Source organism: Drosophila guanche, unplaced genomic scaffold (assembly GCF_900245975.1).
Source record: "Drosophila guanche unplaced genomic scaffold, DGUA_6, whole genome shotgun sequence".
NCBI classification, from domain to species: domain Eukaryota; kingdom Metazoa; phylum Arthropoda; class Insecta; order Diptera; family Drosophilidae; genus Drosophila; species Drosophila guanche.
In genome coordinates this window covers 1,161,428-1,187,549 of record NW_022995751.1, presented here as the reverse complement: position 1 = coordinate 1,187,549, position 26,122 = coordinate 1,161,428, and the positions used below count along the sequence as shown (strand labels likewise).

The 26,122-nt window shown below is 43.3% G+C and overlaps 1 protein-coding gene across 3 annotated transcripts in view; it reads right to left on the bottom strand.

Moving 5' to 3' along the window:
- LOC117587272 (homeodomain-interacting protein kinase 2) overlaps window positions 1-26,122 on the bottom strand; it is a 35,182-nt gene that overhangs the window by 5,297 nt on the left and 3,763 nt on the right. The window contains exons 1-7 of one of the 3 annotated variants that reach the window (XM_034277853.1): window positions 3,488-3,602; window positions 2,668-2,942; window positions 2,282-2,602; window positions 1,461-2,212; window positions 810-1,403; window positions 509-744; window positions 48-446 (exon numbers count right to left, since the gene is read on the bottom strand). In XM_034277853.1, coding sequence (XP_034133744.1) covers window positions 48-446; window positions 509-744; window positions 810-1,403; window positions 1,461-2,212; window positions 2,282-2,602; window positions 2,668-2,942; window positions 3,488-3,587 — 2,677 coding nt within the window. In that variant the 5' untranslated portion in view covers window positions 3,588-3,602. Of the gene's footprint in view, window positions 1-47; window positions 447-508; window positions 745-809; window positions 1,404-1,460; window positions 2,213-2,281; window positions 2,603-2,667; window positions 2,943-3,022; window positions 3,075-3,487; window positions 3,603-26,122 lie in introns of those variants that run through there. The other 2 variants (XM_034277854.1, XM_034277852.1) reach the window with 2 other exon arrangements.

Here is a 26,122-nt window from a genome sequence, read left to right as displayed (position 1 = left end):
CACGTTGCTCTGGTTGCTGCTCCTCTGGCAATGCAGTGGCACAGACGATTGCTGCTGCTGCTGCTGCATCAGACTGCTGCTCGTCTGGGACTGCGCATGCGCTCGCTGCTTCACCGGCGCTGCTGTCGTTGCACCATTATCTCCACCCTCATCCTCGCTATCCGAAATGGTAATCACTGCCGTCGGTGAGGGCGTATCATGAATGGTGATCGTCGGCTGTTGCTTCACATGCGACTGCTGCTGCTGCTGCGGATGCTGTTGCTGCTGCGGTTGGTGCTGCTGCTGCGGCGGATGAGGCGCATGCGACGGCGGCTGCTGGTAGCCACCATTCGACTGACAATTGCTCACAATATGATGACCGCCCGATGAGGCGCTATACGGCTGCGGCACATGCGCCACCGGTGCGCCATGATGATGATGCGATCCACCCGAACTGCTGGGAATATCTGCAACAAAAAAGAGCACAAAGGTTACTCACACGTCCCTCAATCCAGCAGCAATCACTCACTGCTCGCAGAGCCTCCTCCTCCGCCGGATGAGGCCACAACTGATCCACCTGCGCCACTGCCATAGTTGCTGCCATAATTGCAATTGTGATGCGTGTGGTACTGCGGCGACACGTGAGCCGTTCGCTGATAGCGCTGCTGATGCGGCGGTGAGCTCTCCTTCACGCGCTTCTTCACTGGCGACAGCTGCTGGTGTTCCTTCTTCTCATGACGCGGCACGCGATAAGAGTTGCCCTTGCTGCAAGAGACAGAGAAACATTAAAATGGTTTCCCTTGGGCACAACTAGGGACGGGAATACTCACGCTAAATGATGAGCCGGGGATTCCTTTTTGAGATCATTGCGTGGCAAATTGAGATGATGCTTGGGATAAATCTCCTCCACATTGAACAGCGGCGTCGAGTCCACAATCAGCGAATGCGCCGGCGCCTGCTGCGGCCAGGACGGCACCAATGCCATCTGCCTGCCCGTCTGCGGCCAGGCCACACCACTCGCCTGCACGCGATTCGTCAGCAGCATCCGCTGACCCGATGAGGGCTCCACCATCGACACGGGCACTGGCACATTCACATACTGCTGCGGCGGCACTTGCAACGGCGGCTGCATGGTGGCACTGCCCACCACAACATGCTTCGTGGGACTGGCCATTGCCTGGTACGACGGCGGACACAGAATATTCGACACCAACTGATGCTGGAAGCTGTCAGTGCGCGCTTGAGGATACTGCCGCGCCACACTCCTGCCATTGTAGATCTGGTAGAGACCCTCGTAGGCCAGGGGACGGCCATCGCGTACGAGACGCTGCACTTGACTGGTCAACTGATTGTTGATCGTAAATGTCATATTCTCAGTGCTGCTGGGCACGAAATTGGTGACCAAAGTCGAAGCAGGTTGTACGCTAAAAAGGGAATCAATTTATCAATAAATTAAAGAGTTTTTAAAGCTCGTTTCTTACGTATGGAAATCCCCACGACGACACACTTCCATCATCTGCACCGATGCCTTCACATTATTGCAATAAACATAATCCACGAGATGTGTGAGCCGTGTAAATGAATGATTCAATGCCTCAGCGGGTGTGAGACGTCGCTCCTGGTCGATGGTCAGCATACGCTTGAGTAAATCTATAAATTCCCTTCGATCGGTTTTCTCGGCCAACAGCTGTCCACCCTCCAGATCCGTGGGCACATTCACCTGCCCAATGTCATCCAGGCAATTGAAAATGTACTTCCTGGCCTCCTTGCTCTTCGTATTGGTCTCGGCCTCATGCTCCTCGGTGGTCTTGAGGCGCCAGAACGGATACGTCGAGTCCACATCGCGATAGAAGAACTTTGATGTCTTCGAGGCGCTGTTCAGCATGTGCTCCGTGGGCAGACCCTGCGTCTGGCTGATGTACCTGATCTGATCGAACTCTGAACTGCCGGGGTACAGGGGCCAGCCCAGGAAGAGCTCCGCCACCACACAGCCCAGCGACCACATGTCAATGGCCTCGCAGAAGGGCAGCCCCAGTATGATCTCTGGTGCACGATAGTAGCGCGACTGCAGATACGTGTTGCACACAGTTTTGCTCACATGCGAGGCACTGCCAAAGTCTATCACCTTGACGCGATATGGCTGACGCACGGGATCGACGAGCATGATGTTCTCCGGCTTCAGATCGGCATGAATCAAACCCAATTGCTTCAGCTTCAACAGGGCCGTCAGTACCTGCAAAGGGCAAGGGGAACATTGATTAAAGCTCTCTCCGTGTATGGCTCCTCTATGGGTATAATTTACCTGCTCCAAAATGGGTCTGATGTACTTCAAAGGCAGCGGCGAGAACTTGTTTTGCTTGAGGAAATCGTAGAGATTCTGCTCGAGCATCTCAAACACCAGACACGTGTGATTCTTGTGCTGAAAGCACTCAAAGGCACGCACAAAATTGAACTCGTCGGCATTCTCCTGGCTCAAGCGCGACAGAATGGAGACCTCAATCTGACCCTGACGTGCATACGATGGATGATTCTTCAGTATCTTGATGGCAACGATTTCAGAGGTGCCCCGCTTCCAGCATTTGACGACCTGACCAAAGGTGCCACGTCCCAAGAACTCAAGGACCTAAAAAGGGGTTACAAAAATGATTATAGAACTATTAGGGAAGTGTCTGCTGGTTGTGTACCCACCTCATATTCCGCTGACAGCGAATACAACACCTCATGCTGCACCAATTGATAGTCGCCATCGGCACCACTGCTCGACCTTTTGCTGGGGGGCTGCGTATTGGCATGGCCCCCCGATGTGGCAACCTTTGTGTGCGCCGTCTTGAGGCTGTTGCTGTGGTGTGGCACCTGCTGCTGCTGTTGCTGATGGCTGCCTCCTCCTTCCTGCTGCTGCTGCAGTTGCACTGCTGTCGGGCCGTGGCTGATGTTGTACGAATCCACGCAGCCGCAATCGCAATCTGAAATGTGACAGGGAAATATATAGAAATTAGTAAGGAATTCTCTAGACTTTATCAGCGTTTGAAATGTATAATTCAACCTTTTCTCAAGAGTCTTCTAAACACCAGGGAAATCATTCTAGTATTTCTTTCTATCTGTTTCTATTTCCTTTGTGTTTCCTTTGTGATTGTGGAAATTCTCCTGGTTTCTCAGGCAATTTCCGTACCTCACAACTGCATTGCCTCAAAGCAACTGAAAGCCACATTCCCCGTGTCTCATTGCTGCCCCCCAGACATAGTCATATATAGAATATTATATAGGTACAATATGTGTGAATGTAATATATTTAATGCACTCGCACTCAGCGAAAAACATTCGCGACTTGTCAACGGCAACCGCCCCCCAACAAAGAAAGAGGAAGGCAAGGCAACATTTTATGGGATGATTGTCATACCACTACGGGGGCGACTCGCACTTTTGGCCATCTTTTTGGCGTCGTTGATGGTTCATTGGCAATAAGGAAGAAAGGTGCATTCGTGGAGCTATGGATCTCCTGTATATTTACCCTTAATATTGACGTAGATGTACCCAATGATAGCAGGAGCTGTCCAATGGCCATTTGTATATTTCTGTTCACACACCGGAAACTGTAAGCAGCGATACATTCTACTTTTTGTAAGGGTTTTTGACTACTGTTTGAAGTAGTGTAGCGTTGAAGTGAATTCTCAAAGGTGGTACAATGTGTGTTGAAGGAAGAGTCTAAGGGTGTTACGAGTTGGGAAAAAAATTTAGTCTTTCTGACAGACAAAAAATATCAAGGGTAAGGAAATACCTTCAGGAAAGACGTGAGGACAGAATGAAAACAAATTTGTTGACTGGTTAAAAGGTTAAGGGAATCTCCAAAAGATATTTTAGGTCGTACATTTATGAAATCTTTTCATTTCCCGGAAAAGTGTCATTAGTCCATGTAAAACTCATTCTTTTGTGGAGCAATTAAAAGGTTCCCATAACGCTTATTCATTAGGGATATTTTTGTCATATTTCTAGCAACTATTCATCAGGGCACAAACAGGCATTCACTCATTAAATTATTCATTCATTTCGATTGGCATTCATCCATTCATGTGGTGACGGAAATGCCTAAATTTAGAATCAGTTAAGTAGCAGCCCCCATTCATGACTCCTCCTGCTGAATGCCTGGCAAAACCGCACTTCCCCTGCCCTTGCTGCCTGACTCTATTCATCCTTTTGCTTGACCGACTTACAGGATTCGCATAACTTAATTAATTTGCGTCAAAGGACATTTGATACGAAGGCGAAAGGCATAAAAATAGCTCCACACAGCAATGGGTTGTGGTTTGTGGTTGGAATAAAGTAGGAGAACTGGTAAAAGGAGGCACATTCTGCGTTGTAAAGAAGAAATTTATAGGGCAATCGGAGAACTACAAGAGCAGGAGAATTAAAGGAGAAAAGGAGAACTACATATAGGAACTGTGGGAAATCCATAGGAAACCCATGGAAATTCTTATATGAAAAGGAGAGCCCCAGTGGGTACCCCGTTCACTCCCGTAGAGTAAAACCCACGCACCGATGTCGGCCAATTACTGGCTATATATACTATAAAGAGAACAACGGACTCCAACTGTATTGGATTGAATGGCTGTGGGTGGGTCGTGTGAGCCGCGTAGGAGTCCTTTTTTATTGCGGGGAAAAACCCAGAACTGGACGCAGGTCGTGGTATAGTATAGAAGGAGGGAAACGCAATCAAAACTAAAATTAAGGACACACGCGATGCGACGGTAAAGGCAGTAATAGGAGCAAGAGGAGTCGCGGCAGCAAGACTCGCAGGAGGAGCAGTCGCTGGACTACGACGACATTTGATGAGTGTAGTGGAAATTTATGGCACAAGGACCAAGGCAGCGGGGGCAGGATGTGAGGACAGTAAATGAAATGAAGAACTAAATGCAATAAATTATGCAAAATGTGTGGAGGGGGCCTCCAGGCAGGCCAATGGGAAAATCGAAACTGAAGCAGCAACTGAAATTGAAAGGCGAGTGGGGGAATGGCGATTGTACCGATTGAATGCGGAGGTCATACCTGCTGAAGGCAAAGTCATCGCGAAGGTCAAACCAGAGTTCGGGGCGAAGGTCACACAGAGTTCGAAAACGAGCGGGAGAGAGTTAGAGGGGGACTGGCGCAAGGTCATCCCACCAATTGGCAGCACAACACACAGCATCCTCGTGGCAAGGACTTCTTGCACAACGCATCACGTGGCAGCTGCAGCAGGCAGCAGCATCAAAAGCAGCCTCCACCTTCTACCTGCCACTACTGGCCCGTTCCCCTTGTCCCTGCCTGCAGCAACAAGTTATATGAATGCCCCACACACACACACACACACACACAAAGCACAAACACACAAAAGTTTGACATCATTATTCTCTCTTCTTGGCCCACCACGTTCCGACCCGCTGCTGTTACGCTGCACACGTTACACAACACTGCAATGGGGCATGTGGCACGGGGGCACAATAGAAAAGCCAATTTCGTTTACGCAAATCTCAGCCCACAGTCGCCACAACCACAGAGGCAGCACTGAGCCAGCGGTGCTGCTACGTCAAACAATAGCTGCAACGTGACGCAGCTTTTAGCTAACAAAATGAATCTGAATTTGAGTTCGAATTCAAATCTACTGCTGCTGCTGCTTTTGCCTGTGGTTACCATTTGTGCCTACCCTTGCCCCTCTTCACTCCTACGTTTGTTGCATAAAAGATTCAACCAACTGTAAATTGAAAAGTGCATCAATACTGCCCCCCTCAACCTCTGAGCGGGTTTCTGGTATTGAATCACACATTTCACAGAAATTTTTATTAATTTGAATGTAGTCAATCAGCAGGAGCTGTTATCTCAGGGAGGGGTCTATGAGCATTACGATCTACTTGGGTAAATATTTATTCCAAGGAGTTCTTAGGGGTATATCTGAGCAAAATACACAACTCTAGAGCTCTACTCTACCCTTCATTGAAAGAGAACTAAGAACTTCCTGAGTTTTCCAAGAACATTCTTTGTATAAGTTTCTCGAGAACTTTCTCCAAGGTTATTCAAAAGAATTATAAGAAATTAAACCCCTACAATTATGCGACGATCACTTTATGACTCTCCATGGCATTGTCAGAAATGCGAACACCCCTTCGGGGTCTTCTTTCGGCGAACACTTGGGAATACGTGGGTCTGTGTGGCACATGTGGTTTTTCTTCACCCAGTTATCGCGCTTTTATCGCTCAAACCCTCTCAGTGTTATCGGTTAATGGTCGAACGCAAAACAAATTCAAAACATTCTGGAATTGTGGGGATTTATATGGAAAAAGAGCTGATAAATGTGCACAGGGCGTGGACCTGGGGGTTTTGGTGTATTTGGGGTTTCGCTTTTGGTTTCCAGGCACACAGTCACATACAATGGATTTGTGTTCACAGATTGTTTGCTGTATGATTAGTAATTGCAGTAATCATATTGCACAATTGCTATATCAAATACTGGCCATGAATAGAAGGCAATTAAAGCCTAATCCCAGTTCACACATGGCCCTAGCCCCCTCTTCTCTGTGGATTAACTGTGGCTGTGTGTGCCACGTGTGTTGTGGTCATTACTCACTTTTCGATTACGAAACAGAGAACAGAGATGATGATATTGTGGTGTGCGAATGATGGTTAGGGATAGTTTACATAAGTTTTAGTTATGGTAGAATTTATTTTTGTTTTTTTTTAAAGAGAAAAAAGTTTAGCTCTGGATATGTATTTAACTAACGAGTTTGAGAGAAAGTTTATAGAACTCAAAGAACTCTCTTTAATAGATCGTGGTACCCTCCCTCCGATACTACACATCCCATTCATGGTAAACCAAAGCTCCCACTTTTTATGTTCCCCCCCTATCGCAATATATTTCCGTAGCCAAAAATGCAAATTTTGAGCTCTTTTCTTTCCTTCTTCTTTTTTGTTGCCACAAACTAAAAAAAAATGCAGTTTAAACCCCATGGAACGAAACAACGGAAGTGGGAACAAATGCAACAACAACAAATTATGTTTTCTGTTCAAAAGAGAGACAAAATACCAAACACTTTTTTTTGTTATTTTTTTAAAACGGAAGCGGAAAGGCGCTAAATGAAAAAAACAAGGTAGAAAGCAAATTACAATAAGTGAATAGATGACAGAGGAAGAAGAGAGGGAGAGAGGGGTACAGTTAGCTGAAGGGTGAGCGAATGGAAAAAAGAGTAGCTGGAGAGAGAGAGAGAGAGAGGATTACCTGGAGGAGAAGAGTGTCGAACAAATGGCTGGTCGAAGAGACAGGGGTAGAGTGTTCGAGAGCAAACCATACAAAATCAACAGGTTAGTTGGGTTCGTAGTCGATTCAACCTGAAGTCCGGGGTTCGGGGTCCGGTGTATCTGGTGTCTCGAGGTCTGGGGTCTGGAGTCCGGGATCCGGCAGCTCTCTCTGGTGCAGTGCGTCGCCGCATATTAAATGCGCTGATTAATCGAGGCAAACAATAAACAAGAGACAGAACGACAGATAGACAGACAGACAGGCGACGGAGACGGAGACATGTAAAGACAAACAAGCGAAAGACATGGAGAGACAGAGAGGTGAAAAGACAGAGACAGACACACAACAAAAGAGTGAAAGAGATGGGGATGGAGAGGTAAAAACGGGGGCAAGACACAAGGAATGTTGTTGCTGAGCCACCGAGACATAATGGGGTATTCAGGAGGGGGGCTGTTGGGGGGTGCTGTATAAATATTTGTCGCTGCAATGAGAGCAATGCACGGGCAAGCATTTCCACTTGTCAACGCACCTGACGATGAAGCCAAAAGCAACAACAGCACCAGCAGAGGCAACATAAAGAAGAAGAGAGGAAAAAACAGCAGCAGACAAACACGAACATTCGTGCACAAACAGCCGCACACACTCACACTCGTGTAAACACAAGCAAGATAGATTACATGGAAGGGTAAGGCAGAGAGTCGCTCGGTGAATAATCTTCTTCCGAAGGCAGTCTTTGAGTCTTCTCTTTCCACTGAATGTACCCTGCAACTACACATTGCACACAGAATGCAACAAAAACAAGTTCTAAAAGAAAAGAAGATGCAGAGCCGTCAATTGCTCTGCGACCTCGTCTCTCTTCCCACTACTCCGCTCGTTCTCCGTGCTCCTCTCTGCCGTTCTCTCTCTCTCTGTCGCTCTCTCTAGCACGTTCATACCATCTTGCAGAAATGGGAGCAGCAGCAGCAGCAGGCGGCACACGGCAGAACGTGCAAGAACAACGGAGAAAGTTTGCGCTCAGCGTAGAATAAGCAGAAGATGAAGAAGGCGGTAAGGTAAAGGCAAAGGCAATTATAGCAGCTTTCGTTCTTCTGACTGCTGTCTCTGCACCTCCTACTTGGTTCTGCACCTCCTCGTACTTTATTTGCTTCTTCGTGCCATTATTATCAACATTGTTGTTGCTGATGCTGCTTGTGCAGTTGCATATTTTATGGCATTTTTGTTGCATATTCAACACTTAATGGCAAATATTTGCATACACATACCCTCTGCCCCCGCACTGCACTGCTCCTCATCCGTCCAGGAAGATCAAGTTATATTAAGGAAAGTGTACAGCAGAACAAGTTAATCCAAGGGGCACAGCAGAAGCCAAAGGCTCAGCTCTCAAAGATCTATAAAAGATTGAGACCAAGTTATGGAGACCAACACCACCAGTGACTCCACTCACAAATGCCAAAAATGGCACTCGTGCAACAAATTGCCGCCAGCATGTTGCAAGAAGAAACTAAGAAACAAAAAAAAATATACATGAAAAAACAGTCGCCATTTGCCTTTGCCTTTCTAAAAAGAGAAGGAGAAGAAGGCTGACACAAAACCCACATGAAATGGTTTTTTTTTGTACTTTCACAATGCAGAAAAATATAATAAAAAAAATTCAAATGAAATAAATACGAAAAAAATATGAAACCAGTTCAGAAAAAAACATCTCAAAAAAGATTTTTAAAAGAAAAAAGATCAAGTGGCAAATGAGAGAGAGAGAGGAGATGCAAAAACAAAGAGTCAGAGTGACCACAAGATATTTAAAAGCTGTGGAGATCTCTCAGGGACATCATTAGTCCTCAAGAAATGTTCCTTTTTGCAGTAAATATCTCATAAATGAGCCATCGATTATCCCTCTGCTCTTTGTAGACCATCCTTCAATGCTTCAATGATTATCATTTCAGGTTCTCCCACTTAATTGATGGATATGTACGAGTATGTCCTCTATGAAAAGTCAAGTTATACTGGTTCTTCCTACCAGTACTCATAGATCCCCTCCCCGCCAATCGAATACGAATAACTCTCCCCATGCTGCTTTCAAAATGTGGCTAATGCAACATGTTGCTAGAGGCAACATCATTTTAAATTTGCAAATCGGAAGTTCGCGTTTTGCCCATTTTCCACGCTTGGCCAAATGGAAAATGCAATAAATCAAATAAAACAACAATAGCAGCAGCAACAACAATGCCGCTTGAGTGAATTTCTTGTTTAGAGCAAAAAAAAAAACAGCAACAAAAATGGCAAAAAGAGTTCAGCGCTTGGCAACAATATGGCGAAGAGCAGCAGCAACAACAACATCATCAGCAGCAAGCAGTGCGCCATGTTTCCATTTGCTGCTGCACTTGTTGTTGTTGCTTTAATTGTTTCTCTGCTGCTAACGGCGCTGCCTCCACTGCTGCTGCTTCTGCTGCTTTGTTGTTTTAATTTTGTGTAATTGCATTGCACACTTGATTGCATGCAAGAGACGTTGCGACGTCGACGTCAACGTCAACAGCAACAACAGCAGAAACATCGCCCGTCGCCTGCAATGACGCCAATAAACAACCAGCGCACCAGCGACAACAACAGCAGCAGCAATAACAATAACAACTACAACGTCCCCCAGCGATCTCTCTTGCTGGTGCTGGCTGGATCTCTTTGTTTCTCTTTCTGCCTCTCTGTCTGTTCTCTCTTTTAAGTACCGACTAAACGAGGCAACATAAGATTTGCAATAGGTGGAACTGTGATTCATACAATTTTATAGGTTCACCCTCATTCCATTTAATTTGCGTTATAAATCGAATGATGTTTAGTCGCTGTAGGGGTTTCTCCTCGTATGATTAGAACTTTAATCACATTATAAAATAAAAACAAGGCATTTATAAAGCAACCAAAGTGCATCAAGTACTTGAACAACCTTTTCGTATTTCAGATTTCTTCTGCCATTGAGAGACAAGCAAAAACAATCAAAATGGATGGCCTTTAAAGAGTTTCGTTTTGTTTTTTGCACTTTAACAATAAATAGGCGTCGACGACGGTGGGGCAGGCAGCAGAGTGAAATTTCCAAATGCAATTTAAATTTAAATTGCACGGATCTACGGCAGCATGATTTTGGGAGAGTTTTCCAAAGCAGCAGCAAAAAGCAGCAGGGGAGAGATGGAGGTAGAAAAGCGAACATAAATGAGGTAAAAGCAGCATTCACCCACACTCCTTCCCTCTCTCGCTCCCACCCACACACGGCACAACGTGCCAGCTCTTTCCCACAGCCCGACAGTTTGTGGAACGTATGTGGATTATTGGACTGTGTGAAAGCTTTTGAATGCCGACAACTGCCACCCGCTACAATCCTCCACCCGATCCCTCTCTTCCTGACAGCCCGCACAAACGATCCGCTTTAAGCATTCATTTTGATCTCTTTTTTTTGTATCTTTTCTCTGGCTTTTTCGGTTAAATGTTGCATGCAGTTGACAAGACGACAGGCGGCGGCGGCAGCAGCAACAAAAATCATTTCAAATTAAATGTAATTCATGGCAAATGCGAAAAAAAAGCCCCAACGAAAATAACACAAAATTAAAGGGAAATTTGTGCACCGTAAAATTTTCATTGGGTGAAAGTTTTTTTGGCTCTGCACAAAGATAAGATCAGACATTTGAAATCAAGTGAATTGCCATTGCCAAAAAACGCTCGAAATTGAATTGAATTGAAAAATGAGAGTGGGTGAGCTTTGGGTACGTGAAAGAAAAACAGACTCATGAGTGGGTCTCAAATGGTAGGTTCAAGGGAGATCTCGGAAGAACCTTCCAAACAATGATTAAATTACGGTTAATTATGTGAAAGATTCTAGACAATGAATGGATTTCAATGAATTGGCGGACAAACTTATAGGAAAAGCTACCGGCTCTACGATATATTCTTAAACACTTTCATGATACACTTCCTTCGAAGGTTACACACTGATTGGCTCTCCTGAAAACTCTTTAATTAAGATCCGAAACCACAATATATTAACAAAATGGACTGATATAGGATTTCTAGTTATTAAGTAAACCCCCACGGTGGGTTATACAATCCCTTTCCCAAGTACTTTCTTTGAGCTTAAGTCCCCACCCCTGTTCACTGTTCTCACATTCCACATTCGAGTCATGTACTAAAAAAGAGTTCTCTAGCAAATCTTTAGCATTGTAATTGAGAATTCTTTGCTGGTTTTTCTCTATAGACGAGACGACTTTATATCGAAGTAAACAAAATGTTGACGACCGCTTAGAGGTCGCTTGGTTCCTCGTCTGTGGCAAAGAGCGAGAATGACAACAGCCAGTAGCGCAGCAAAGCAGCGACAAAAGGGGTAAGAAGGTGTTGATACCCTAGCGATATGTAAGATTAACCCGATTTACACTATTTTTAGTTGATTTTATTCCCTGAGATTACTAGCTCAGATTATCTATGGAAGCAAAACCCTTTCTATAAGGTGTCGAGTACACCTTTTTCTCTGAATTCAGAGGGTATGGACAAACAGCATGCATAACTCTCGCAGCGAACGGCGACGACAATGACAGGCAGCAGCAGCGTCGACTCGACGTCCTTCAAGCGAGCATTAGAAGCGTAACGAAGCGCCGCAGCCGGTAGTCTCGGCAGCGACGTTAACTGCAATGACCTAAAGTAACCCACAAGGAGGGGAAGGTAGGGAGGGAGAGGCGGTGGATAAGGCTAACAACAGCAAACAAGCGGGAGAGGGAGTGAGACGGCCAACGAAGAGTATTGCACAATGCACCACCGGCAAGAGGGTGTGCGAGGTAGTGTAGCTGACAGTCGACGGAAATGGGCGCTTAAAGTGGGCGTGCCCAGATCTGTGTGTGTATGTGTGTAGGAGTGGGTGGAAAACAACTTTAGAACAAAAATAATATTAAAAAAGAACCAAGAAAAAGGTGAGCAATGAACGTTGCCAAGGCAAAAGAGGGTGCTGGAGGGGTCTTATGGGTGAATTATACAATGATCCTATATATTCCAGGGTATTTTTATAACTGACATGACCAGCGAAGCGGAGTTAACTTCAATTGAGGTCAAAAGCACTTGACGGGCAGGGAGGGAGAGTGTGGGGAGGGAGAGATCGCACCGCGTGTCCATTGCAGGCGATAGCCAAAAGTAGCCTCGAGGACAAGCTAGAAAGAAACGAAGGTAAGGCAGTTCGAGAGAGTGAGAGCGGCGTTGCAAAGTGCGTTCCAGAGAGTGACAAACAAAGAAGGCTGACTACCTGACCTTTTTCTTTTTATAACTTGAGACGAGAACAAGAACAAGAACAACTACAAACATAAATAGCATTAGAGAGCAACCAGCCCTCTCTCTCTCCCTCCAGCAGCCCCACCAGCACCGCTCTCGCGCTCTAGCAACGTCAGACAAACAGCATCTGCATCTACCCCTCCTCCCTTTGCCAAGCTTTGCCCACACTCTACTGTGCGTCAAGTCTAACAAGTCTTCATAATCATCGCCATCGTCATCATCATCATCGAGTGAACTGGAACAACGACACTTTGTACAACAACAACAGCAAACCAACCCCACACATATGCACACATTTCTGACGCATGCGAACGCAAAGAAGAATGGGAAAACTCGCACAAATTGCAATTGCAATGGACGATACTCATCACGGTTAATCATTTACACTACTTGCATGTCTCCAATTGCTTCAATGAAATGTTGGCTATCATTGCCTCAACTAATTAAATAAAGTGAGATGCATTTGGGGAAAATACAATTTTCAACTAATATGGTAGAGATATTGCTCACAATCAATCACTCTACCATATGTCTGGTCAGGCAGAAGAGTGGGTTCTGTCTGTCCGTCAGCAATAGACGAGACTTATACTACATCTCAATCATTCACGCTTGCATAATTTCATGTGACTACTTGATTATTCAGCATTTTCCTTCAACACTTTTTTTCTATTTCATATTCGGATCCTTTTTCTTTTTCGCCATGAGGGATCATTAAAGAAAACGTATCAAATTTTGGCATGCCATGCCATGCCCCATGCGCCTCTCCTCACCTCATAGTAGTTCCAAAGTTCAAGCCAATCCCACAGTCAAAGACGGTTCCCAGCAGACCCGAAAAACCTCAAACGATTTCAAATTTCATTTTCCAATGTAATTTAAATGCAAATACAAAACTGCCTAAAGAAGGAAGGGAAGAAGGCAAAAGCAAGTGAAGACAGCGGCAGGCAGACGGCGACAAAGAAAAGAAAATGAAGCAAAAAAGGGAAAGCGTGTCAATTTGATTGAAAACACACAAAATAGGCGCGCAAAAAACATAATGATAAAAGACACACGTAAATGAACAGCAAATTGTAAGAGTAGCAGTGAGGTGAAGGCAAAAAGGGGTTGCCGAATGGAAAAGCCAAGCGGAGCTGTAAATGAGAAATCACGAATGAACGAATTTGCATCCACTGGGCATGGCAGAAACAGAAGCAAAAGCCGTGCATATTCAGAGATACAAAAATGCAATGCAAAAGCTAAGGCAAACGTGCAGTGGTGCAATGCAATTTAAATGAAAACACACAACTTTAAGATTATTGATTCGCATTCCATTGATTTGCTCTTGTTACACGTCTCTCTCTCTCTCTCTCTTGATACCCCTCTCTAGCGATCTGTCTCATTCTGCTGCTCACAATTGAAATCGCATTAAGCTCAGAAATTGAGCAGAGGGGCAGGCAAGGCAAAGAGAACAAGCTGCAGCAAAAGCAGAAATTCGACTTTGTCCCCAACAGAAAAATCTCGGTCAAAAGCGAAGAGACGAAGAGGAGATGCATGTAGCAGCAGCAAAAGCAATTGGAAAATATTTTTCAGTCTCTTGTAATGGAATTTTTTGTCTGAAATTTCTTCTCAAATCTCAAATGCATTCTACTTTTGGCTTGCCAGTAGCGGGTGCTGTGGGGAGGCGGGCATGTGCTCTTTCATTATAGATTAAGACATTTTTTAATGCAATTTCGGCATCATCATCATCACAGTTTCCATAGCAAAGGAAATCCTCATTTTTTTGCATTTATTATTAATTTTTGTACACCCCACGGAATCATTCACCTCATCTGCTTCTTCATTATCATTCGCCAATTCATAATCTTCATCATTATCTGCTAAAATCATAAAGTTCCCCTCTTATTCTCCTCCTTCTTCCTTGTCATAATTCAGGCATGTTGCAATATTTGTTATTTTTGCTGAAATTTGTCATTTCCATTTGTTGTTGTTTGTATTGGTTTTTCTTCTGCTGCTGCTTTTGACTTCTGCTTTTGCTTGATGATGATGATGATGATGAGAGGAACCGCAAGTGCATGTCCGAGTGGCAGAGTGCAATGACATTACCATACACAACATCTACCACCACCCGCTATGGCTCTCTCCAGCACAAAAACCCGCTATGTTTCTCCTCCTCTCTTGAGCACCTATGGCACCCCCCGCTATGTCTCTCTCTCTCTCTGCTGCTCCAACACCACTGCATCTGTCTCACCTCCAGCCCAAGTGCGAAGAGCTTTTAACGGTTGCTGTTACGGTTGCTTTTTGGTTACTTCTCGCACATGTGAAATAGTGAAGGAGCGGGAGGGGGAACTGTCTGCATTGTCATAAATGTTCAGAGATGCCAAACAGAGATAGCAACATTCGCCATTCAAAATACAATTTGATTGCAAAAAGCATTCCCCTTTTTGCTGATAACAAAGGGTCGTAGGGGGTCATGAGTCTTCATTTTTGCAGCTATGAACGATTTTTTCTGCCGCTGATAACGAAGAAATTAAGCCACGCTCAATTCTTATCTGTTTGAGTAGTGATAAGGAGAGTTGGAGCGGGTATTTCTGTTTTATTACTATAGGAAAGTTTTCCAGAAATTTTCCTCTCTTTAATCTGTTTCAAATTTTGACATTTCTGTGCGCGAAATGAGTTATGAGCGGGGGTCTGTCCACTGCCACGCGAATGACATGAATTGCATGATGAATTATTCACATTGCTGATGGGCCTAGCCTCATTCTTGCAGTCCTCTATTGCCCTGCTGCGCCCTAGCCTCTCCAGAGACCCTCTTCTACCATCCTTCCACCCTTTTCCATTCGCACTCTCCCTTGCAATGGAATGGAAATACAAACCAATTTCTGGCTCGTGTGGCTGTTTTTCTGTTGAATATTATAAAATATGGATGCCATCGTTGCAATGTAAATTATTGGCTAAAAACAACAACATGTTGTTTGGATAGTGGATGGTAGATAGTGGTGGAAGAGCAGGGGGAGCTGTTGTTGCAACTTACAAGTCGATTGGTTTTGCCACATGGCCCCCGTCCCTGTTGTATAATTAATATTCTAGTAATTGAAATGCCGTTTTGGGTCGCACGCATTTAGAGTCGGTTCCCATCGGTTTTCATATCGATTAATAGCCACAGAATATACATTTCTAGCGCCTCATCGATTCAATATTCTCTCTTTCATTTATTTCCTGTCTACTTTTTTTCTCATCAACTTTGACCAATTTCTTAATCGTTTTATTCCCTCTCTAACACCTGTTTTCATTTAATTATTCTTAACAAAATAGAAAAACTGAAATATTTCGCATGAATCCAAATTTAAGAGACCATCACGACGTGTACGCAATATGAAAAAAATTTCGAAAATATTACTCATACGCAAGGGAGAACAGAACAATGCATAAAACGCACGAAATGTGTTTCATTTCAGGCAACCCAGTGCCATAAAAGCCAGCAATAAGAAGCGAACAAACATGCGAGAAAGAGAAGACGGAGAGAAGGAGGGGTAAGAGAATGAAGGAGAAAACATGCATCAGCAGGGGGGTGTCGAACAACAAAACGCAACATTTAATGTTACGAGCCGCAAAAACGCGAAAACAAGAAAAACAAGTTCAAAGACCCGAAAGCAGGAGCCCCAAATATAACAGTAGAACCCACCCCACCTCGGACCACCCCTACCCACATAATACCTATAAAATTGGGCGTGTAACTCTGCCTCCCGCCCCCAAGAAAATAGTTCAACGGAAATGGAAACTTCAAGTCCGGGTAAAACGTTGAACGAAAATGAATTTGAACGAAATTTCGGGCACTGAAATAATAAGCAGATGGCACACGATAGGCAGGAGGAGGTAGAAGGAAAAGAAGCAGAAGAAAGTAGGGGCAAGAAGAGAGCAAAGAAATCCCTAATAGAGTAGCTTCCCCTGAAAAGTATGAGAAATTGAGTGGCCGGCAATCAAAGACCCATACAAAATATTTGGTAGAAAAAATGCCAAAATAAATGTGAAAAATTCTTCAAAAAATTAACATAAAAATGTAACAAAAACAAAAGTTGAAGAAGATATTCCAGATGAGGATAAGAAATGTAAGGAGTGAGTAGTCCACTAAAAGATGGAACTAAGATTGAGGTAAGAAGCGCAGGACCCTCAAGGAGCGACGGCACTCGATAGAAATTCCTCAAGAAGCAGACAAAACAGAAACCCCTGAACGTGACAGGGCCACAGGAAGAGAAAAATCCATAGAAAGAGAGCACTAGGGAGCACAGGAAAAGGCATCATAAAGAAAAACAGAAGGAAAAACCCAAACAAAAAATGAACAAAAACTTTTACGCTGTTTGTCGATGGGGAAAAAGTCTCTCAATGACATTGGTGTAGGTTAAGGGCAGGGGCCACAGAACAAGGCAGGGGCTGGGGGCGCCACAGACCAGGAGGCGTTCGGGCGTTGTGGGTATGGAAATGCCAGACTATGCTGACATCATGGTCTATAATCCATTTTTGGGGGTGGAACCACAGTCTGCCGCAGGACAGGCGACTGGCGCTAGTATTTGGTAGGTGGGGTTTATGTTGCAACATTTCACTTGACTGAATGTCCAATGACTAATAGAAGAGGATGAGTAAGGGGCACAGGCACAGGCAGAGGTAGAAGCAGAATGGCAGCTACAGAAACGCAGACAAAACAAAAACAGAAAGCCATAAACGTTGAATGGAAAGAGAAGCCAGACCTTTTGGATACCCTTTTACGTTTCCAAACAAATCTTGATGTAGAGATGCAGTCCCAAAGAGTGAAGTCAATGCTGCCAAAGGGTCCAATTGATACAACATCTACATCATTAATCTTTATCCAAAGCCATAGCTAAAGCCTAAATCCTCTTTTATAGAGCGTTTTTATAGTGGCAGGGTATTTGCAACAGTTTCCGAGTGGAGACGGAGGCGGAGACAGTGGACATAACAAACTATGAGTCACAGACGCCGCAGTCAAGTACAGCGCAAGAAGAAGCCCCTTCTGCCCACAGCACCACCCGACCCAACTACCAGACAGCAGACACACGGAGCAGAGGACAGGCGGGGAGCAGGCGACAAGTTTCAATTGGATAAAGAGAGTGGGAAGAGCTGAAAACACTGTAACAGAGTGAAGAGAATGAGGCGGCGTACAGAGGCACCAGAGGAAAGCGACTGTGGGAAAGAGAAAAGACTGAAGAGGAAGACTGAAAGAGCAGTAAGTTGGCGTCCATTCAATGTGAGGTTTTCTCCACCCACTGAATGCAAACCATAAAGAAAGAGAGAGACAGACAGAGCAAAGCAGCGCCATTAACATAATTCATCGTCCAACAAATAAGCATTAATTTGATAAATTATACAAAAATGTTAAGCATTAATTTAATAAATTATAAAATTATACAAAAATGCATAATTAATGTTGTGGTTTCTCGCTCTTTCTCGCTCTCTCTCTCTCTATCTCTCTCTCTTTATTTACTGCAATTACAAATTACAACAAAAGGGAGAGAGAGAGAGAAACAATAAGCGAATTCTTGTTTTAGATTTATGGAATATTTTTCCTCGTACTGTGGAATTTCCCAGAGTGGAACGGGAAAGCGGAAAAGCTTGGCTTGCTAAAGTATGGGTCATGGTGGTTCCAAGTGGGATTAAAGATTACTGCAAGATTTATAATGGCAAACCCATGAAGGAGAGCAACCTTACAGACTTCATTCCACACTCTAGCTCTCTCCATCGATTTCTCTTTTATTATTTTAACGATGCAATACGCTCCTTAACTATGAGTATCTATAACCATAGTTTTTATGATATCTTTATCATATACATACTATCTATAATTTTTCCACATTTTTTATGGACTTTAATCATGAGTCAACTTAAACAACTCATAAACAAGCCAAAAAGAGATAAGATGAGATACTATGTTTACGAGGAACAACTTTGAAATACGACACCGAATGGGTAAACCACTAAATATGCAACGAAATGTTGCTGTTTGGGTACACAAGAAGTTCCCTTAAATTCTCCCCAAGTGCCTGTTCTGTCCCCTCTAGCCAGCTTTTACTGTATTAAATACAATTTCCATTGTAAGTATAACGGTTTGCCATCCCATTTCGTCCCATCCAATCAGCTGTGTTCCAAAATAGATTTCCAACAAATACAAAATGAGAAAAAGTAAAACAAAAACGCAATCTACATACATAACATCCAGGCAGGCGCCTCACAAAAGGAAAATGATAAAAATAATAATATGAAGGAGAGGCAGGCCAGGAGCAGCAGAGTGCTTGGGGTGTAGAAATGCCAGCCAATTCTGTAATTAAATATGCAAAGAAATTACAACAAAAGCCACAAACTACAACAACCACAACGACAGCAACAACAATGTTGCCCTACTCAGCGGTCAACAACAGCAGCGACAGCAACGACGACGACGCCAACGTCTCCCCCTTCATTGGCGCCGTTACCCAACCTTCTCTATGGCAGTAGCACCAGAAGCAGCAGCGGAGAAATGCGTGCAACACACAAAAAAAGAAACTGTAAAAAGAAGAACAAGAACAAGTACAGAGTAGAAGCAGGGAAAAGGGGGAGCCAGAACAGACCAGCGGAGTCGAGTGGAGACTGTGTGGCAGCTATAGAATATTTTCAACTTAATTACCAAAAAACCAGAACAACGAAGCAACCGATCGACAGACGGTAGAGACGGGGAGGCACCTTTCGCTCAGTCAAATAATATTGTAAAGGCGTGCCTTGCCGCCCCATCCAATGTAAAACGGAGGCAATTTTCATTTTAAATATTTATATTTTAGCCGTTTAATAAGACAGAGGAATGTACGGGAGTGCATATTTATGTAGGATGAACGATGAGCGATGCACAATGTTCGAGAGGCTTGCCTTAAAGCAGAGACGCAGCTGAAACCAAGAAAAGAGATGGTCGAAGCTTTGTGTACCTTAGGAACTGATTATCAAATCTTTTTGTTTATTTAACGAATTACAGAGCAAAATTTTTTAATGAAAAATGCTTTAATACTAAAATACCCTCCACAACATATGGGTATTCCAAAACTAAACAAAAGTACAGCCAACAACCACAATGTTGCCTAACTGCAATTTTCTGTACTCTTTTTCTTTTTGGTACTTTTTTGGACGAGAATGTTGTCCCCACTTCTCCACTGTCTCTGTGTCGCCTCTTGCTTCAGCTTTTCTTATTCCTTTTTTGCAGTCTTTTCTTAAGTGCAGCACCAGAGACACAGAGCGATGCAGAAAGAGACGCAAAGAGGCGGGGATGGATATCTCGAGATGAGGTAGCATTTCTGTCGCATAACTTTTGTCGTCATGCCATTCCTCTTCCCCCTTTTTCGCTGTTTATGCTTGCCACCCAACAACAGCAACAGCAGCAGAGAATTCTTGTTGCTTATTTTCATATTTGCATTTTTGAAATATATTTATTTTATGCACAATTTAAGATTTAAAGATTCGGGCGTCGTAAAATGTAAAACATTAAAAATTTATACAAACAGTGGGGTACAAGAAAATGTATTTCTAGATGAAAATGCAGTGAAAATTGATTCTGTAAACATGTCTTAGGGAAAATTCTGAGTTTTATGGGATCAACGCTGAAGTTTTTACAATTTTTCATATATTTATGGATAGCTATGGACATTGTCGCAGGTCTGGGATACTTGCTGGTCCATTAACTCTATACAAATGTAGATTTAAATATCGAAAAACGCTTTCCTGTGTCTGTCTCTACACTTCCCCTTGGCTCTAACGGAGAAACCTTGGGGGCAAAACCCACGAGCAATCAATCCGATTTGCTGTGCTGCAAATCTGTGAAGCACATCCGATTACATGGAAATGAAATCGATAAATCTACAGACAGCTGAAGACGTTTTAACCTTGGTGGCCGCAGAGCGGAGCTGCAGAGCAGAGCTAAGAAATTTATCTAATCTAAATGGATATCAAAATCCATATCCGGATACGTGACAATAAATATATCCACAGAGGAATACTATTTTTTATGGTACGGTTTATTGTGTGTGTGTGCGTGTGTGTCGTATAAAGATAAATATAAATATAAGCACCAAAAAAGCAACTTTAGAGGGTTATCCATACAAAATGTTTGTATACTTAAATGAAACGACGCCCAAGCGCACCACAACTGCGGTTATAACAAAAATAACAATAATTAATAATAATAGCGGAGTAAAAAACAGTTGAAAACTTGTTTTGGCTTCAAAGGTGACAGCGGGACGGCGCTGGGGGGGCAGCATAAAAATAGCAACAGCTAAAAGCAAACACAAATACAGGCAAAAATCCCATATATTAGTCATCGAATTTGCAAACCGCAAAAGGTATGGGGAAGAAAATAAACACAGAAAACGGAAATTGAGAGGAGAGAGGAGGGGGGTTGGGGTTGAAGCAGACACACCTGTAGAAAGCGAAAATGACAACAACAAAAAAAAAACACAGAGCCACTAAAGATAGTTTGATAAGCGAAATAATTGAAAAGAAGAGCAGAGAAAAGAGCAGCGACAGAGCAGAAACAGAGAGTGGAAAGATACCATTGATTTGATCTCTAAGCTGTTAAGCCCAGCGGTAGGGCGAGTGAGAGAGCTTTGCACAATTAAGGTCTGGAGCAAAAAGGCAGAGTGTAAAAGTCCCCTGTACTGTGAACACACTGCATAAATAACAGTAATTAAATACAGTGGGCACAGGAATGATTAATTAATGCTCAAAAAACAGAAATTATTTGAAGACTTGGATACGATATTATCCCCTGTAGATCATGCTGTAAGGAATAAACTGAAAGAATCCTCAGAGAAGGTCGAAAGTTTTCTATGTGTGGGGGTGGGTTGGACTCATGAAATATATTTTCTCATATTATTTAAATATTTCCTTAGCTTTTTCTTCTTTCTGCCAAAAGTTAAATATGAATATCGCCCATTCAACGTCCATTTGCTTGCTCTTTCTCACAACATTTACATACCTCTCTTTCGATCTGCCACTTTATCTGTTTCTCTTTCTAAGTGTATCTCTTTGCTCTTTCTTTAAGTGTCGCCCATTTTGTTTATCTCGTATTGCCCCACAGCAGGGCAAAAGGATTTTAATAGAAACGACACAAACAGGCGACCGGCCCTCCACAGCATGCAAATGGAAAGAGAGAGCAACAGCGAGAGGTTACAGACTGTTAGAGACCAGGGGGAGTGAGAGGCACGTGTTGCGGTCTCTGCATCTCCAGCTCCCAAAGTGCAGTGTTTTTTTGTGGATAGTGAACACCACCCGCCAGCACCACCGCGCCAAACGCTTTGAACGTTGATTCCCTGCAATGTCCCAAAGGCAAAGGCAACATACCCTATATATTTTAGAGAGAGTATTCCTGCTGTAGGCAAAAGTTTAATTAACACTTTTTCTGTTCACATTTTCTCAGAATTGATAGCCCTCCCGCTTGTATTCTCCATAGAGATTTCATTCGCTGTTTCCATGGAAATGATCCATTAAAGAGTATCCAAATCCTCGTTTCCCTCTCTTCTCTGCTAGGTTTTTAAGCCTTTCAACAGCCGCGCAGTGTTTTTCCCCCTCGGCTTTTCAATTGACTTTCTATAATTGCGTTTAATGTGTTGTGACGGGTGGCGGGAAAGACCCCCTGCCGTGCTGCGAGGGTGGAGGGGGGGTAATACCAATAACACTCTGAATCATCCCCTACCCCCCACGCAACACCCACCTGCTGGGGGCGTGGGTGTTGTGTAAGTTTCGAGAATTGCTATTTCTGTACCTTTATTATACAATTTATTTTTGTGTGTTTTTTTGTTTTTCTTTTCACTTATCGCACACTTTGTTGCACACACCGACACCCCCCCCCCTCTCCCAACCGACGACAAACCCACCCAGCCGGCGGATGCCCTTGGGTTTAAGCAGCTTTTGATATTATTTAATTTGATTCTACTTTCATTTCGTTTCATTCTTTTTGTGCAAAACATTCCCTCTCTGCCTGCACGGATCCCTCTTTTCTTTCTCCTCTGATTCCCTATTTCTTTAGACTCCTATTTCCCCTCTTCTTTCACCTCTTTATCCACTTTCGTTCTGGTGATTTGCGTAATCTGTGCCCCACAGGTAGGACTGCCAAACAAAAAATACAAAAAAAATATAAAATACAAAAGAAAAGAGCAAAATTTCATTAAAAAATTGATTGATTGATATAGAAATTAATGCATTAAGTGGAAGAAACCGATATGGCTATAGATGTAGAGGAAATTATAAGGAGAATTGAAGGAGAGAGATGAGAATTCGATACGGCGGAGAGACTTAGAGGCAACAAATATGGAGAAGTGGAGATTCTATAAAGACTTTGGAGAGTATGGACATATTATTAACATAATAGATGCAGCATAGAAACCAAAAGAGTAAGAGTATCCCAGAATGGCTTTAGCATGAGGAAACAAACCAAATTTGTGCACAGAAAATTAGTATGGGAGAGATCTCTGTCTAATTGAATATCTTGTTCCCTCACAATTGTCTCTTTTTCTTTCAAAAATGTCTGTCTGCCTCTGATCAACCGTGTTTTTGTATGCTTTTTTCCAAAGAATCTCTTTCTTTTCTCTTCAAATTCTCACACTTCTCTGGCTTGCTTGACAAGAGAGATTCTACAGTCAGCGAGGGGGGTTACTGTACTTTTCCCATCAGCATTTTGCCTGCGCGGCTTCTACGTTCCCACAGCCATTCGTATCCCTCTCTCTATCTCTTTCTCTGTGTTTTCTCCCCATTTCCATTCCCTTTTTGATGCAGTTTTTTTTATTTTTTTGGTTGTGTGTTGTGGGAATTGTTCATTAACACTTTTTAACCCAATTTAGATTCAATTTCCATAGGCAACAACAACATCAACAACAATATTGCACCCGTACACTCGCGTGTATCTGTGTATCTGCAACTGTACAATTGTATCTGTGTATCTTTTGTGGCTGTAAATGTATCTGGAATCGCGGTTGCTGCTTGTTGTTAAGCGAGCGACTCAAAAGCCCTGCATTGTCACACGCACTCGCGTTATACAGATACAAAATATACAAAAAGAAACAACAGCACGCACATGTGTAGGAGATATACACAGATACAACACAGCTACACAGAAGAACGTATCGCAATAAAACAAGTGACGGCAGACATTGACAGCCCGCTCGACAATCGCCGCTCAACAAAATAATATGGAAAAAAAAATACAAAAAAATAACAAACAAACAACCTCAAGGTTTACCGCTTGCCCAAACGAGGGTTAAAGCAGACAACGAGGGGAACAGTGAGGGTTAACATCGCCAAAGAGTGCAACAGAGAGAGCACTACATAGTGCGAGAGAGAGAGAGAGAGAGAGAGAGATAGCGAGCGAGAGCAAACTGTAACCAATGCGAATTTTCTTTCAACTGTTTTTAAAGCGATTTTTTCTGTTGTCTGTCTTTTTTTTTTGGTGACTGATGAATTTCAAGTTTGACCTCCATTTGTCGCCATTCCATGCTTTAAGAGAAGATTCAGAGAAGTGGAGTGGAGTAGAGAAGAGAGCCAGCAGCACAGTGGAGAGCAACGAGAGATTGCAAGTTTTATTTTCAATTAAAATACAACAAAAAAACATCGAAAAAACTTCCCCCAACTTTGTGACTGGATATTGTATGCTTTGTATTTGTGTACCCAAGAAACAAGTTCTCGAAACCCCTCCGAAAAACTGGTCCGATTTCTCAAAGTTGTTTCTCCAATGATGAAACGAGAGAGCAAGAGGCAGACATCTCTCAGAAGCAACCGACAAAAATTAAAGTGGAAATCAATGTGCTCTCCCAGCAGCAGAGATCTATCCAGAGTCAACCCAACTATGGAAAATCATGTTCCCACCCAAGGAATTATCATATTTTGGCAAACAAAAACTCACTTAATTACAATACAAAGGGGCCATCCCAGCAATTATATTCGTGGCTTACCTGCAAATAAAATAATAAAATAAATTAATAGAATACAAAGCAGAGACCTTTGCAGAAAAATATAATCTTAAAGGGTTTAAACATAAAATATATGTAGTTTCTTTATTTATATTTTAAAATCCACATTTATTTTCCCATGCCCCACAGCATTCCCTTTTCGTAGTCCCCCATTTGTCATTAATTTCGAGTACTTTTTGTCGTTTTTTTCTCTCTTTCTCTCTCTTGAGACTTTGTCAGAGTCACCTTCAGGGCAAAAAGCAGATTCCATTCATCGTTTTGTTAAAACAGACACAGTTTTGTGCCAGTCGTCTGGGCCTCAAATAAGTTGACCCTATCAATCATGCATCAACGACTACATAATACAGTGGGAGCTCTAAGAGAGGTACGCGATGGTACAGATGGAAAATAAATAGATTCTAGTTCTTCATGAAATGTTCCTGCCACTTATTTGATCTATGAAATATTTACCCCCGAAGGGAAGCTTTCACTGTACTTCCACAGTGGCAAGCGGGGTGCTGGTACATAGTCGCATTTTTGTGGCATGTCAAAATTAATTTAAGGAAAAGCGCGAAAAACCAAATAAAAACACACAGAATAAAGATAATTTTTGGGCATTCTGCTTTATCTGGTTTTAGGTATCTTTTGCTTATTGCCTGCTCGTCTCTATTTGTCTCTCTCTCTCTATCTCTGTTTGCCTATCATTCCGTTTGTTGTGTTTGCTTTTGGGTTTAATTGAAATGTTTGTGGGGGCTGGCTCTGTGTATCTGGCAAATACTGTTACTGAGGACAGCTGACACTCTCCCTCTCCCATTCACGCTATCTTTGTATCTATCTCTCCCTTTGTTTGACCTTCTCTCGTGCCGCGACAAGAGTTCGATTTCAAGTATCGATCGCCGAAAGAGATCCCCCTTTGAAACCCGTGAATCCCAAATGGAATTATATTAATTATTCATTTGTAAGGCCTATTAACTATATTCATGGGTTTCACGCGGGTTTTGGGTCGGTCGTTGGCTTACGTTGGGGACATTACGACTCCGAATCGGAGTCCGAATCTGCATGGTAGTCCAAAACTGAATCTGAATTACATTTGTTTACCGTTTTGTCTGTGTCTTCTGTTGATCGGTGTGTGTTTTGGAGGTCTACGATGTGCTACGTGATTTTTGGCATGACAATTTCCAATTTACATTTATCTCTCCCCCCCTTATCAACCTACAAATGTGCTGCTCTCGCTCTTTTATGTCATGCCAAAATGCAAACAAAATAATTTTAAGCTAAAAGTAAGCAGTTCAACGAAAGCAAGAAACAGTTTGAGTTCTATAAGAGGATTCAGTAAAAGCAGGAGCACTGCCGTTATAGCATTGAATGGACAAGCAGCGAAAGGAGAAGTCGTCAAAGCCTATGATTGACATGTGAGCTTTGCCCTCAATCTCTCCCAATGCTCCCTCTGTCTTTTTGGCTCTCTCCCTCTGTTCTGCTGGCTGGCTTCTGGTGCGTGGGCTGCGACGCTGCCTATCTTTGAAGAAACCTTCGCTGCTGCTAGAGCTGCCTTGCCTTCGCTGCTGCGTCGCTGCTTTTCTACTTTTGTGGCTCTTGCTTTTTGTGTGTGTCGCCGAAAGCCCACCGAACGAACGAACGCACTCACACAGGCACA